At 36.1% G+C, this 14,690-nt stretch overlaps 1 protein-coding gene and 1 long non-coding RNA gene across 2 annotated transcripts; both read right to left on the bottom strand.

Moving 5' to 3' along the window:
* Positions 1-96: 96 nt before the first annotated feature.
* Non2 (upstream activation factor subunit spp27 homolog Non2) lies at positions 97-1,497 on the bottom strand. Its single transcript, XM_075304939.1, has 2 exons — positions 1,344-1,497; positions 97-1,275 (listed from the first exon to the last, which is right to left on the bottom strand). Exon 2 carries the CDS (start codon positions 1,261-1,263, stop codon positions 544-546), a length of 720 nt encoding a protein of 239 aa, XP_075161054.1. The 5' UTR covers positions 1,264-1,275; positions 1,344-1,497; the 3' UTR covers positions 97-543.
* A 596-nt stretch (positions 1,498-2,093) lies between these two features.
* LOC142233008 (uncharacterized) lies at positions 2,094-2,553 on the bottom strand. The gene is made up of 2 exons (XR_012721282.1): positions 2,347-2,553; positions 2,094-2,279 (listed from the first exon to the last, which is right to left on the bottom strand). It is a non-coding gene; the product is annotated as an uncharacterized LOC142233008 (long non-coding RNA).
* Positions 2,554-14,690: the final 12,137 nt, after the last annotated feature.

The raw sequence follows: 14,690 nt of genomic DNA, 5'->3' as shown, positions 1-14,690 counted from the left end.
GTGGTGTTGAGTTTATTAATAGCACGTTAGCTCATTACTGGCAGCTATAGTTCAAAAGAAAATAGACTCAGCAATTCAGATGTCTAAATAACTATGTTTATAATATTAAGCAATTTTCTCAATTTATTTAAATTTTAAGTTGTTTACAAATACGAATTTGATACATTCTTAAATGTGGCAACTGGTTCAAAACTTAAGAAATATCATGAAAGGAAAATACGCGCATGCGTACCGATCGTTAAAAATGCCGACACAATCTATATATTTGAGCTTATTATAGAATTTACATATCTTAATGGTGCACAAATCATAAGAAAAGTTCTCAACTGGAATTATTACATTACTCTCTACTTAGAACCATTTATAAAATTGTAAACAAAATATTTATGTCAAAAACTTTACGAAAACTTAAAATGCTAAACTTATATCATTGTATAAAAAAGAAGAGGAAGGACCATGTCTGATAGTTTGTCCAATGCATGCACTCTTTATTCGGCGGTCAATTGCCGAGGCTTCTATTTTAGTCAGCAACGCAGTGACAACTTAGTCCAAGAAGTGGGGCTTCAAATGCTTTAACATGCCAAAAGTACGGAAACGCTTGACTTTCATAACTTTGAGTAGTTCGTCATCACATATGGCGTACTGTTTGTTGTTAGGGTCATACAGGTTGCGTTCTTTGATGAGGGCCCATACTTTCTTAACGACTTCGTGGCGTGGCAAGGACTCGGCACCCATGAGGGAGGACAACTCGGGTGATAAATTATAAGCGCGTGTGAATCCTGTGGATTTGCGGCCAGCGCCACCACCGCCTCCGGCCTTCTTCTTATTTTTGGCCCCTCCACTAGAACCTTTTTTCTTCTTGCTAACCTCGAAATCCGAATCGTCTCCACCGTCAGACTCAGTACCGGAATCGGAGGCATTCAATGATTTACGCTTCTTCTTCGGTGGAGCAGTTTTTCGTTGTGTTGCTTGTGGGCGTTTCTTTGCCGGCTTTTTCTTCTCTTCTTCACTGCTGGGATCTTCTTCTTCTGATGCGGCGCTTTCTTCTTTCTCGTCCTCCTCCTCCGATTCCTCATCATCCTGCTGCGAATTTATGAAGTCCATTACTATTTTGTCGAATTCCTTCTTGCGATTCAACAATGAACAGTCCAGTTTTCTCTCCACTTGCTCCCTTACTTTCTTGGCGGATACGACCGACAGGTCAGCTTTCTTCAAAACGGCATGAATTTCATTTGTTAGTTGTTCCGTGCTAATGTCGGCCATTTTGTCAAATTTCTGAAATAATCATTGAATGAAACAAATTTCAGAGAAAATTCACTTTCCACAGAATATAATGCACTTGCCTGTCGGTGTTTTATTTAAATAATGGTCGACAAAATCCGTAATTTTTTCACAACTAAAAACTAAATATTTCTATATTATGCCGCTGCTAAGTGTGTATGATGGAGGAAATGAAATTCGGCAAGCGTCCTATAAAGCCCAAAGCCATCAAATTGACTATAAACGCCGTCATTTATTTGTTAGGCCGGTCTTTGTTTGTTGTATTATTTACAGGCAATATTAGGTCTGTTTTCTTTTAGTATTTCCGTAATAAACTAGCAACCAACATCTAGGCGCTCGCTACTATCCCTGCCATTTTTTTGAATTTGGGGGCGCTTCTGAGAATCGCGTCTGTGCTCCTTTTGTTAACATTTTGTTTTGTGTTTATTATCCCGATGCCCAGTACAAATGAAACGATTGTAAAATATAATCCACCAAATAAAGCTTTTATTTTGTTAACATTTGTGTTTAAATTTCATGTTTTATACATTATTTCCATGCCAACAAGTTTTGAATTTGGGGGCGTTTCTGAGAATCCCCACTACGTCGAAAACAGTCGTATACGATATCCAAAACTCCTCGGAAAGCGCCGTCACTATTGATAAGTTGTACCACGCCAAGTTACTACAAAAAAGTATTGCATGAGTGCAATTATTAGGTGCCCTTCTGGATACATTTAGAAGGACGCCAATAAGGGCCCCTTCAAACAATCAGAGAAAGTGCATTTTAAGATAGTTGTAAAAGAATCATTTTGGTCAAGTAAAACACGACTGTTAAGATGTTTATTAATTTTATTAAAAATTTATAAATTCTCATAAATATAACATTTATACGACTATCACATCACATTTAACATATTTTTATGCATTAATAAAAGATTGATGTTGAGTTACAAGTTGCAAGTTACATGTTGTAGCGTCTATCAGCCAGTGCTTTTATTCCCAATGGAGGCAGCGTGTCTGGAAAAATATTTGAAAAACTATCACTTTATTCCATTTGGAAATCAACAATTGTTCACCAATATACCTTTTACAATTTTAAGCGAAATAACTATGTTTTCAGCAATTCATTAGCGTTTTTATTTAAATAAATTATAAGAAGCTAGTTGTGTTTGGTGTTTCACAAAATATAAAATGGCTCTTGTAACAATAGTGATGGCAAAATACTTTCATGCGAATAGTGATGGCAAAATACTATCACAGTTGGCGATTGTTGCAGTGTCATTTATGCGCTTTACAGAGTATCAGTTATTCCGGACGGAATAACTGGCGTGGTACAACTTCTCAATAGTGGCGGCGCTTTCCGAGGAGTTTTGGATATCGTATACGACTGTTTTCGACGTAGTGGGGATTCTCAGAAGCGCCCCCAAATTCAAAAAATGTTGGCAGGGCAGTGTGTCGGATCGATATGACTTGTCAGCGATGACTAAATAATCGGTAAATGTGTTATCGAACCCATAAACAAGCAGCAGTATCGATTATGCCTTCGGACTTAACTTAAGCGGACCTTAGACGGTCGGATAAACACTACGACAGAGGTTCGCCTATTTGTTGTGTGTTCGTTCATGTTTTAACCTCACACTGCACGTACAATTATGATAACAACATGAAGAAATAAGAAGAAGCATAAACACAAACAGGGCTGTTTTCTTTTTGCACTGGATGCAACATTTGTATGGGCTATCCAGAACATCGTTGCACTGGTGTTCTATCCAGAACATCTCATCAGTGCAAGTCGCGCCGATGTTGCCAGATTGTATTTGGATAAAGTGACGCTTCTTCGATTCACAATAGCATTTTATTGTGGCTATTTCATCGGAAAACATGAAATTCAAAGTGATACAGTGTCACAAATAATAGCAGCAGTAAATATTTATTACTAATTGGAGCATTTCATACATTAAAAATGCATGATTTCACTTCTTTTCTGTGATTGTTTTTAAACAGCTGATGACTGTGTTGCATATTTTTGGACAAGGCATATTAACTAAAGGTAAAGTTACGAGCAAACGTGTGTACACCCCATGATATTTAGAACGTCAAACTGAAATGACAGGTCACTTAAGTTGACATTTTGTGTATGTGTAGTGTTGTTGTATTGTTGAACGTTTGGACTTTGTTGTAAATTTAGATAATTATATTTAACAGTTTTTCAAGAAAGCTCTTTTATTTTTCTCCCCAGTTTCTAACACGTAGGCGAAAAGTTTCATAAAACTAAGCCCATACAAACAACACAATGTAAATAAAAGCAATATTTATGTACACAAACAATGTAAACAAACCAACTAAACGTAAACAATGACTTTGACAAGATGAATGTCGATATTAGTCACCTGATTGCATGACTTTACCTCTTTAATATGCCTTGGGGGTATGTTTAGACGGTCGGATAAACACTCCGACAGAGGTTCGTCTATTTGTTGTGTGTTCGTTCAAGTTTTGCCCCTACACTGCACGAACAAATGTGATGACAACATGAAAAAATAAGAAGAAGCATAAACAAAAAATGAAGTTGTACGAAGATTTATGGGTGAAACCATTTTTTACTGAAAAAATAGAAGAAAATAATAAAAAAATCATTGTATATGTGTCAAAACAATGATTCCTGAAGTAATCCACATTTAATATATTACAAATTACTTGATGAATTTCAAAATACTTGTCGCCTGGTTTCCCATTGATTGGAAGTGGAATTTTTCCACGTTTTTGCCACTATACTGGTTTAGATTTATATATTTCTTTAATTTTCAACCAGAATTGGGGATCCATCATTAATTTCATTGCAGAAATGCATGTTTTTAATGTAAAAATAAATTTGTCTTTGATAATGTTTGTCGAACATCCCCTTACACTCAATGATTTGTACCACCTAACCAGAAAAAATCAAAGTTGTTTTGATTTTATGCCAACACGTCCCCGCGACAGCCGAACACGACCTTATACAATCGGATTTGTCGCCGCAACGTGTTGTGTCGCAGGGTTTATCCGACCGTATAAGATGCTCTTAAGATTCCTTACGAACACCAACATTCCGTCCGGAATAACTAATAGTCTGTAAAGCGCATTAAATATAGATAAATCCCAACAAACACAAGGATGAGCATTTTGCATAGGTAAAACCCGGTACTCTGTTCGGTTTTCGCGTTGAAACTCCATACAAAACCAAAACATGCGAAAAACTAGCGAAATTTTTTCCATTTGTGGTACTTTGTTTTTTTTCGAGTTGAAAAACTGACGTAACTCGCGTAGTCAGTATTTTCATAACATGGCGCCATTTGCAATGTGAATTAAGAAATAATTTATTTATTAAACTAATTTTTGTGAATTTATAACACAAAAGTGGATCTGATTATTATTTAAAAATGTAATCTGATGATTGATAAAACAAAGTATAACATGGAGTTGTATTTCCATAATAAACTAGCAACAATATCTAGCCGCTCCCTACTATATGGTAGAATATAAATAATGTACATATATAACATGAAATTTAAACACAAATGTTTACAAAATAAAAGCTTTATTTGGTGAATTATATTTTACAATCGTTTCATTTGTACTGGGCATCGGGATAATAAACACAAAACATAATTTAAACAAAAGGAGGCACAGCAATTGATGTTCCAAAACAAGCATTAGCACTTCAACCAACATGTATAGTACCGAGGTAGCAATGAATGGAATCACAAGAATTAATTGCTATGTTCCAAAAAATAAAACGGAGCACTGTAAAATTTATTTTTATAATTCCAAAGATATTTGTAAAATAACTTCGCCTGCTTCTTCTTTTTCAAATTATTTATTTTGTATGCGTGTGTGTGTAAATCGAGCCACTAGTTGCCTGTGTATATGTAATAATTTCGTGACATTTTGCGATGTTGTCAATACATTTCGATGAAATAAACGCGAAAAAGTTCCAAAATGGATGTTTTTTTCCTTCAAAATATATTGTCAACACTATCATTTTTCAACGCGAAACAATGATTGAGTGGAACTTTTTTCGCACCAACAAACAGAGTACCGGCCTTAAGGCCATATCAATTTCATAATGAATCCCATTTTCAACATTAATGCGTTTTACAGACTATCAGTTATTCCGGACGACAGTGCTCGTGTCGAACATATCCCATATATTATGCACATTATAAGTTAAGTCCGAAGGCATAATCGATACTGCTGCATGTTTATGGGATCGATAACACATTTACCGATTATTTAGTCATTGCCGACAAGTCGTATCGATCCGACACACTGTAAGATTCTTTACAAACACCGACATTCCGTCCGGAATAACTGATAGTCTGTAAAGCGCATAAGTCAAATGGCCATGCAAATTGCTCGCTTTCAACAAATTTTCCAATAGGTTTGAAGCATTAAAATGATATTTAGTTTGAAAAGTTGTTGCAAATATGTTGAGAAATTATTGCTAATGTGTTGAACTCTACTGTTGAGGGTAATGTCTGTTTTTTTGTTGAGAACGGGATTTTCTCAACAATTTCTCAAATTGAATTCTAATCTAATTCTTTGAAAAAATGTTTGAATGCTTATTGAATATAAACTTTTCTCCAATGCTTGTGTTTATTGGGATGTATTATCGATCCCATTAGCAAGCTGCAGTATCGATGATGTCTTCAATCTTATAGTGTGGCCAATATCTGAGATATGTTTGACACGAGCACTGTCGTCTGGAGATAAATGTATAGTCTGGGCGGCGCATAAGATACTTTACAAACACAGACATTACGTCCGGTTAAACACCTATTTTGAACGGCACATAAGAGTCTATGGGGGCGATAGGGATAAAATCGAACTTTGAAATGATGGCAGGAAATATACCTAATACAATTTTTAGCGTAAATAAATTGTTTTCAGCACTGATTGTTTGGTTTATATCGGCCTATTGTTGGTATCATCTACCTGAGTCGACTCCGACATCGGAGGCAATGAAGATTGTGGAGACGGAGACAGTTGTTCTATGTAGTAGTGTGGATTTTGAACACGATCTTGGGGTGAGGATTTTGAATGAGATTTTATGTGTGAATAGCCTATATCTTCTTCAATCTATATCATTTGGTGGTAACGACCCATCATACAGACATAATGACGTTGTGAAGATAAAACCAAACAACGAGATAATTTTATCAGTTATCGGTTATCGATAGTTTGGTGCGAATTGCACAGAAGGAAATGTCAAAAAGTAGTGTAAATGATAGATAAAAATAAAGAAAAAATTTCCGCGACGTTCTCGTCTGATTACAAATGGTCAAATTTTATAAAATTTCGCTGTTAAAATCTAAGCAAAGCTATACCAATTGAAGGCGCGACGAAATAAATATTAAAATTCATTGCAAAAAACAAAAATTTGCGTTCCACATAGTGGACAGAAATAGAATCCAGATATTCCTGTGCTCTCGAGAATATTTCTAATAAGAAAGGAGTGCGTGTGTGTTGTGTGAACAAAACGACTGACTATCAGCAGTCTCTTAAAGAAACAAGATATAAAAAGTAACCAAAATGGCCAGGCTAGAAAAAGAATAGTCGGTTCCCTTGTTGTTGGTCATAATAGATAGGCCATAATAAAATATAATCGAACGACTGGCAATATATGCAAAATAGCTATAAGTTCAGCCAGCAGTGTTTGCGGAGTATGATTGAGAATTGCTTAATGTGAAAATTGTGATAACAGAACAGATATGATTGGGAGATGCCACTGTCCCCCACAATAATAAACTAGACTAAAATATTTTTGATATTGGTGTAGATTACACCAACTGCTGTCAGATCAACAGATTCTATTGATTCTTTAACAGGTAAGTGTAAGGCGAACTCTCGAAGAAGTGCCAGGTGCCATGCAGTATGCAGCCCTCTTCGTCCATCAATGAAATGATGACGACTGTGAATTCATGTTAGTGGATCATTGAGGCGCTCTACGCTCTACTAGCCATAGGTTTTGCTTTGTTGTCATCAGTATTTGGGTGGGTTTATGTGCATTGTGTCCCCTACTATGACAATTTGTGCAGTGCTATTCACAAATACTTTGAACGTGCCGTTGCTGCTATTACACTATGACTATGTCTTGCCTGTTGCTGGTCCTCTGCCCACCTACCTTTGGCCCCTATTCAAGCTATCGATAGGCTACTTATTTACACTATTACGTTTTGATTTTCCACAATATAAAACAAATAAGTTTTTAGCAAAATGTTTTGTTTATCGTTTCCACTCTCTGGTTTCGTAATACATATTTGGTTCGATTTAGTTTGTTGTCTTCTTTTATTACACATTGGCTAGTAAAGGCTTTGTCGACTAGCCATGGGGTCTTAGCAACATCTATCCGCCTACGTTTGTTTACAAAAATGTAATAGAAAAATTAGCATTTTATTTTGTTTTGCTTGCAAGTACAAATTTGTTGTGCCCAGCACTGAAAAAAAGGGCATACAGTGTTTCTTTGTGTTCTTACATGTGTTTGTGTAATCGTTAGTCTGATTCGTTTTTTCGGTTTTGTTTTGCTTCTCTGTTTTCTCATTGTTTACAATATTCCATGCCGTTGACATTGTTGGTGGGTGGTGGTGTATTACTAATGGCTTGATGTGTGTCATTTGCCGGCAAAATACACGCCCTAAAATCTCCATTTGATCTCAAATAAAACTAGCCCTTGATAACCACATTGAGCCCATTGTAAACTATGTTGAGTACTGAAATTCTCGGTGGAGATTTATGTTAACTGCTCCATTAACAGTGATATTAAAATTCTCACAGAGAAAATAATAGTATAATAGTATAAAAAATATAAAAGAAGTTTTACCAAAATTTCGGTCAAATTTTTGTCCAAGCTCCGAACCTTTACTAGAAATTCAGCTTTGAATCTCTTTAGCTACTTAGGAGTGTGAAGAGGACCACCAATTATTTGTGAATTGAAAAGTGCAACAAAAAAAAAAAATGTAAAAAAAAATTCATATTAGCGTCGCCAAAACTATTTTGGTTAAATATGGAAAGCCTACGGATTATTTTGCAAAGGGCAGAATAAGTCTTCTAACAGGCTAAAGGAATAGCCAGTATTACATTTATGCCACACGAAAAAAAATCAAGAAACATTTTCCTTTGAATTGCTTAAATAAATGGAATAAATAAAATGGAATAAATAAATAAAAAATGGAAAATAAATAAATAAAAATAAATAAAGTCTTAATTGAATGATTAATATATATTAATTGTAAATAAAAATTTTTCATGTACTCGTACATTTGATGAGAAGTGACTTTTTGATCTGCTGAATTCGAAAGTGAAAGTTAAAAATTTTTTTATGGAACAGTTTTTGAGATATCCCATTATTTTTTAGTTTTTCGGCCTTTTTTCACTAAACAAATCATATCTCGAGCTAGAAATGTCCGATTATATCGTTGTTGGTACTTCAATGCAACGTATTGAGATGACGAATAAACTTCTATAATTGGATCTGTGATAAATTAACCCTTTCACTACCGAAAGAAACCTAACATTAAAAACTTTAATTTTTCTTCTTTTTCCACGTGTACTAACAGCATGGACCTACCTAAATTACTTCAAGAACTATGTGAGTTTGTTCTGAAAATTTAATTAATGAATTGTGACCAAATGGCCTTACGAAATAAGCTCTATTTGGCCTATAATATCTGTAGAAGTTTGAGAAAAAATATAAAAAAGAACCCGAAAAAAACCAGCTATAGTATTTGTATGAATATTCATTTACTAGAGACATATAGTAGAAAAATGGTCTCAAAATTTCGTATTTCGTAGATTTATAAAAATGCATTTTACTGTTCACCAATGTGGAAAATATTTATAGATTATTCAGATTAAGGTCTCTACTTTAATACAATATCGAGAAAAAAAATCGAAACTAAATGGGGAAATGGAATTTAGTGTCGTTTTCGAATGTCCTCCTAAGTGGACATCGGTAGTCAAAGTGTTAAGTGGTTCACAATATATCGATGAAAATAGTGAAAATTTTCCAAAAAATCGTGTTTTATAATGGCTCTTTGCCGCCAGAAAAGTATAAATCATTGAAAATATATTGTTTCTCTCCATGTTCGTAAAGATGATATTTTAACGTAAGAAATAAGACCAATTAGAAAAAAATCTACCGAAAAATAACAAAGTTATAAGCAATTTTCTGAATAAATCCGATGCCAAATTATACAAATATGAACCACTCACCCACACAAAAATGCCACTCCGCCACACAAGAACGCATTTTCGTGTGGGTAAGTGGCTCATATTTCTTTGATTTGGCATCGGATTTATTCACAACAAGTATAAACGGCCGTAAGTTCGGCCAGGCCGAATCTTATGTACCCTCCACCATGGATTGCGTAGAAACTTCTACGAAAGACTGTCATCCACAATCGAATTACTTGGGTTGTGGTATCTTAAATCGTTTTCTAAATTGTGAATTAGTCCATACGTGGTATACATTAGACAAAAAAAGTATGTGTAGGTAAGTCTACAAATAATTACGAATCGATATGGACTTTTGCACGGTACGTAGGGAGCCAGAATTGAAATATGGGGGTCGCTTATATGGAGGCTATATACAATTATTGATATGGACCAATTTTTGTGTGATTGGGGGTCGATTTATCTGAGGGCTATATATAACTGTAGACCGATATGGACCTAGTTAGGAATGGTTGTTAACGGGTATATACTAGCACAATGTACCAAATTTCAACTGACTCGGTTGAAATTTGCTCCTCCAAAAGACTCCAAAACCAAATCTCGGGATCGATTTATATGGGGGCTATATGTGATTATGGACTGATATGGACCACTTTTCGCATGGTTGTTAAATATCATATACTACCACCACGTACAAAATTTCAACCAGATCGGATGAATTTTGCTTCTCCAAAAGGCACCGGAGGTCAAATCTGGGGATCGGTTTATATGGGTGCTATATATAATTATGGACTGATATGAACCAATTCCTGCATGATTGTTGGATACCATATACTAACATCACGTACCAAATTTCAACCGAATCGGATGAATTTTGCTTTTCCAAGGGGCTCCGGAGGTCAAATCTGGGGATCGGTTTATATGGGGGCTATATATAATTATGGACCGATTTCGACCAATTTTTGCATGGGAGTTTGAGGCCATATATTAACACCACGTACTAAAATTTCAACTGAATCAGATGAATTTTGTTCTGCCAAGAGGCTCCGGAGGTCAAATCTGGTGATCGGTTTATATGGGGGCTATATATAATTATGGACCGAAGTTGACCAATTTTTGCATGGTTGTTAGAGACCATATACTAACACCATGTACCAAATTTCAACCGGATCGGATGAAATTTGCTTCGATTACAGGCCTCGCAAGCCAAATCGGGGGATCGGTTTATATGGGGGCTATATATAATTATTGACCGATGTGGACCAATTTTTGCATGGTTGTTAGAGACCATATACTTACACCATGTACCAAATTTCAGCCGGATCGGATGAAATTTGCTTCTCTTAGATGCCTCGCAAGCCAAATTTGGGGGTCCGTTTATATGGGGGCTATACGTAAAAGTGGACCGATATGGCCATTTGCAATACCATCCGACCTACATCAATAACAACTACTTGTGCCAAGTTTCAAGTCGATAGCTTGTTTCGTTCGGAATTTAGCGTGATTTCAACAGACGGACGGACGGACATGCTCAGATCGACTCAGAATTTCACCACGACCCAGAATATATATACTTTATGGGGTCTTAGAGCATTATTTCGATGTGTTACAAACGGAATGACAAAGTTAATATACCCCCCATCCTATGGTGGAGGGTATAAAAATGCCTATAACATTGTTTGTAGTTTTTGAATATATTTATCCAGTATTTGTTTAAACTGACAGATGTCATCGATGCCTTAAGGCCGATGTTAAGTATGCATTATCGCGTTAAATTAGGAATTTTTCACATTTACTTATCTTTAAATAATTCATTTTAAAATTTTTGAATTCTTATTATTCCCCTTGTAGTTATAAGAATTTCAACAAAAGCTTGTAATTTTATCCTGCTTTTACGGATTAATTGTTGTCACATTTTGTTATGTAATTTCATCCATTTTATATTATGCACTTTGGTACTTCAGCTTGTATCCAGATCAAGGAACTCGGCGACAAGGATGGGATGTGTCCAGAGCGAAAAGGTGACGAGTGTCTCATGTGGCCCTTGGTTACAGATGGGACACACGTCAGTTACGCTGCTGTCAATAATTGATAGCATGGAATTGAGGCGGCTACACTTGCCTGATCTTAGTTGAGCCAAAACTACTATAAAATTATCTGATAAGGAAATTTTATTTTTTATTTTATTAAACTTCTGAAGTTGAAAAAATGTACAGAATGAAAATTTATTTTTTAGTTGTCACAATTCTTATTTGAAAACCTACTCGATTTCTAACCAAGTAGTATGTGGGTTCCCCACACTACCCGGGAGGTCTTCTTCCTCCGGTATTATGGGCAGTGGTAGAGCTACGAAAACAGGATTAACTTTGTAGCTTCTCACCGCTTTAGCTACAGTATCCTCACGAATCCTGGTTTTTGCAATCTACTAGGTGAAAAACAATCTACAAAATGGACGAGGAATTATTGAGGAAGTTAAAAAAACAAAGTCCTAAACGCCATTCGGACTGGGCTATAAAAGAAATGAAAAAAGCGTTGATCGAACTAACGTGGAATGGAAGTAGGAACCGAGATCAACTTAAAACTATAATTCATATGCTTCAGACCCGCTGTGAAGTAGAGATATTGTCCACTTTGTGTTATGGGCCATACGTCCTGGAGACAATCTCCAAATTTCTTCCAAATGGAAATATGTGGGCTGACCAAATTATTGTGGAATGCAAGTAGAAATCGAAGTCTACCTCAAAACATGATTCATGCACCCCATACCCGCTGCGGAATGGAGACATTGTCCACTTTGTGTTATGAGCCAATCATCCTGGAGAGAAATCTTCAAATGTATTCCAAGTGGAAATATGTAGGTTGACCAAACTAACGAGGGATGGAAGTAGAAAAGGAGATCTACTTAAAAACATGTAAGGGAAAATAAATCCGTATATGAAAATTCGTTTCAGCGCCACCTATATGTGAAAAAATGAGTTATATACGAATAATTTTTTTTTTTTGCGATATAATCCTCCGTAGAAATTGGCACAAATTGGCCAAACGGGAAGAGATAGAAAAGCCAAATTTTAACCAAAGATAAACCGAAACGATAGCTTTCGATTGGAATTAAAACCTTTTGCCAGAAATCTTCCGAATCGGAGTAATGTTGCATATACGAAACAGAGAGAAAAGTGACCACTGTGGCCAAATGGAAAAAGATGGGGTTCCAGATTTATATGTGAAATATAGATATTTTAGTGCTCTATCCGATGGTAAAAACGGATATTGCGAAATGTGTTTGGGAGTCTCAATATATGGCTTGGAAAAAAGTGGACGCACTTCACCTCAAGAGAAAAGTGACCACTGTGGCCAAATGGAAAAAGATGGGGTTCCAGATTTATATGTGAAAGATAGATATTTTAATGCTCTATCCGATGGTAAAAACGGATACAGCTAAATGTGTTTGGGAGTCTCAATATATGGCTTGGAAAAAAGTGGACGCACTTCACCTCAAGAGAAAAGTGACCACTGTGGCCAAATGGAAAAAGATGGGGTTCCAGATTTATATGTGAAAGATAGATATTTTAATGCTCTATCCGATGGTAAAAACGGATACAGCTAAATGTGTTTGGGAGTCTCAATATATGGCTTGGAAAAAAGTGGACGCACTTCACCTCAAGAGAAAAGTGACCACTGTGGCCAAATGGAAAAAGATGGGGTTCCAGATTTATATGTGAAAGATAGATATTTTAATGCTCTATCCGATGGTAAAAACGGATACAGCTAAATGTGTTTGGGAGTCTCAATATATGGCTTGGAAAAAAGTGGACGCACTTCACCTCAAGAGAAAAGTGACCACTGTGGCCAAATGGAAAAAGATGGGGTTCCAGATTTATATGTGAAAGATAGATATTTTAATGCTCTATCCGATGGTAAAAACGGATACAGCTAAATGTGTTTGGGAGTCTCAATATATGGCTTGGAAAAAAGTGGACGCACTGCTCCCGGAGAGAAAAGTGACCACTGTGGCCAAATGGAAAAAGATGGGGTTCCAGATTTATATGTGAAATATAGATATTTTAGTGCTCTATCCGATGGTAAAAACGGATATTGCGAAATGTGTTTGGGAGTCTCAATATATGGCTTGGAAAAAAGTGGACGCACTTCACCTCAAGAGAAAAGTGACCACTGTGGCCAAATGGAAAAAGATGGGGTTCCAGATTTATATGTGAAAGATAGATATTTTAATGCTCTATCCGATGGTAAAAACGGATACAGCTAAATGTGTTTGGGAGTCTCAATATATGGCTTGGAAAAAAGTGGACGCACTTCACCTCAAGAGCCATATATTGAGACTCCCAAACACATTTCGCAATATCCGTTTTTACCATCGGATAGAGCACTAAAATATCTATATTTCACATATAAATCTGGAACCCCACCTGTTTCCATTTGGCCACAGTGGTCACTTTTCTCTTGAGGTGAAGTGCGTCCACTTTTTTCCAAGCCATATATTGAGACTCCCAAACACATTTAGCTGTATCCGTTTTTACCATCGGATAGAGCATTAAAATATCTATCTTTCACATATAAATCTGGAACCCCATCTTTTTCCATTTGGCCACAGTGGTCACTTTTCTCTTGAGGTGAAGTGCGTCCACTTTTTTCCAAACCATATATTGAGACTCCCAAACACATTTCGCAATATCCGTTTTTACCATCGGATAGAGCACTAAAATATCTATATTTCACATATAAATCTGGAACCCCATCTTTTTCCATTTGGCCACAGTGGTCACTTTTCTCTCCGGGAGCAGTGCGTCCACTTTTTTCCAAGCCATATATTGAGACTCCCAAACACATTTAGCTGTATCCGTTTTTACCATCGGATAGAGCATTAAAATATCTATCTTTCACATATAAATCTGGAACCCCATCTTTTTCCATTTGGCCACAGTGGTCACTTTTCTCTTGAGGTGAAGTGCGTCCACTTTTTTCCAAGCCATATATTGAGACTCCCAAACACATTTAGCTGTATCCGTTTTTACCATCGGATAGAGCATTAAAATATCTATCTTTCACATATAAATCTGGAACCCCATCTTTTTCCATTTGGCCACAGTGGTCACTTTTCTCTTGAGGTGAAGTGCGTCCACTTTTTTCCAAGCCATATATTGAGACTCCCAAACACATTTCGCAATATCCGTTTTTACCATCGGATAGAGCACTAAAAGA

The sequence above is a fragment of the Haematobia irritans genome, chromosome 4 (genome assembly GCF_050003625.1).
Source record: "Haematobia irritans isolate KBUSLIRL chromosome 4, ASM5000362v1, whole genome shotgun sequence".
NCBI lineage: Eukaryota > Metazoa > Arthropoda > Insecta > Diptera > Muscidae > Haematobia > Haematobia irritans.
This window is presented reverse-complemented; position numbering and strand designations above follow the sequence as displayed.

Coding starts and splice junctions, on each gene's coding strand:
- Non2 (XM_075304939.1), bottom strand. CDS start 1,263: ATGGCCGACATTAGCACGGAACAACTAACAAATGAAATTCATGCCGTT.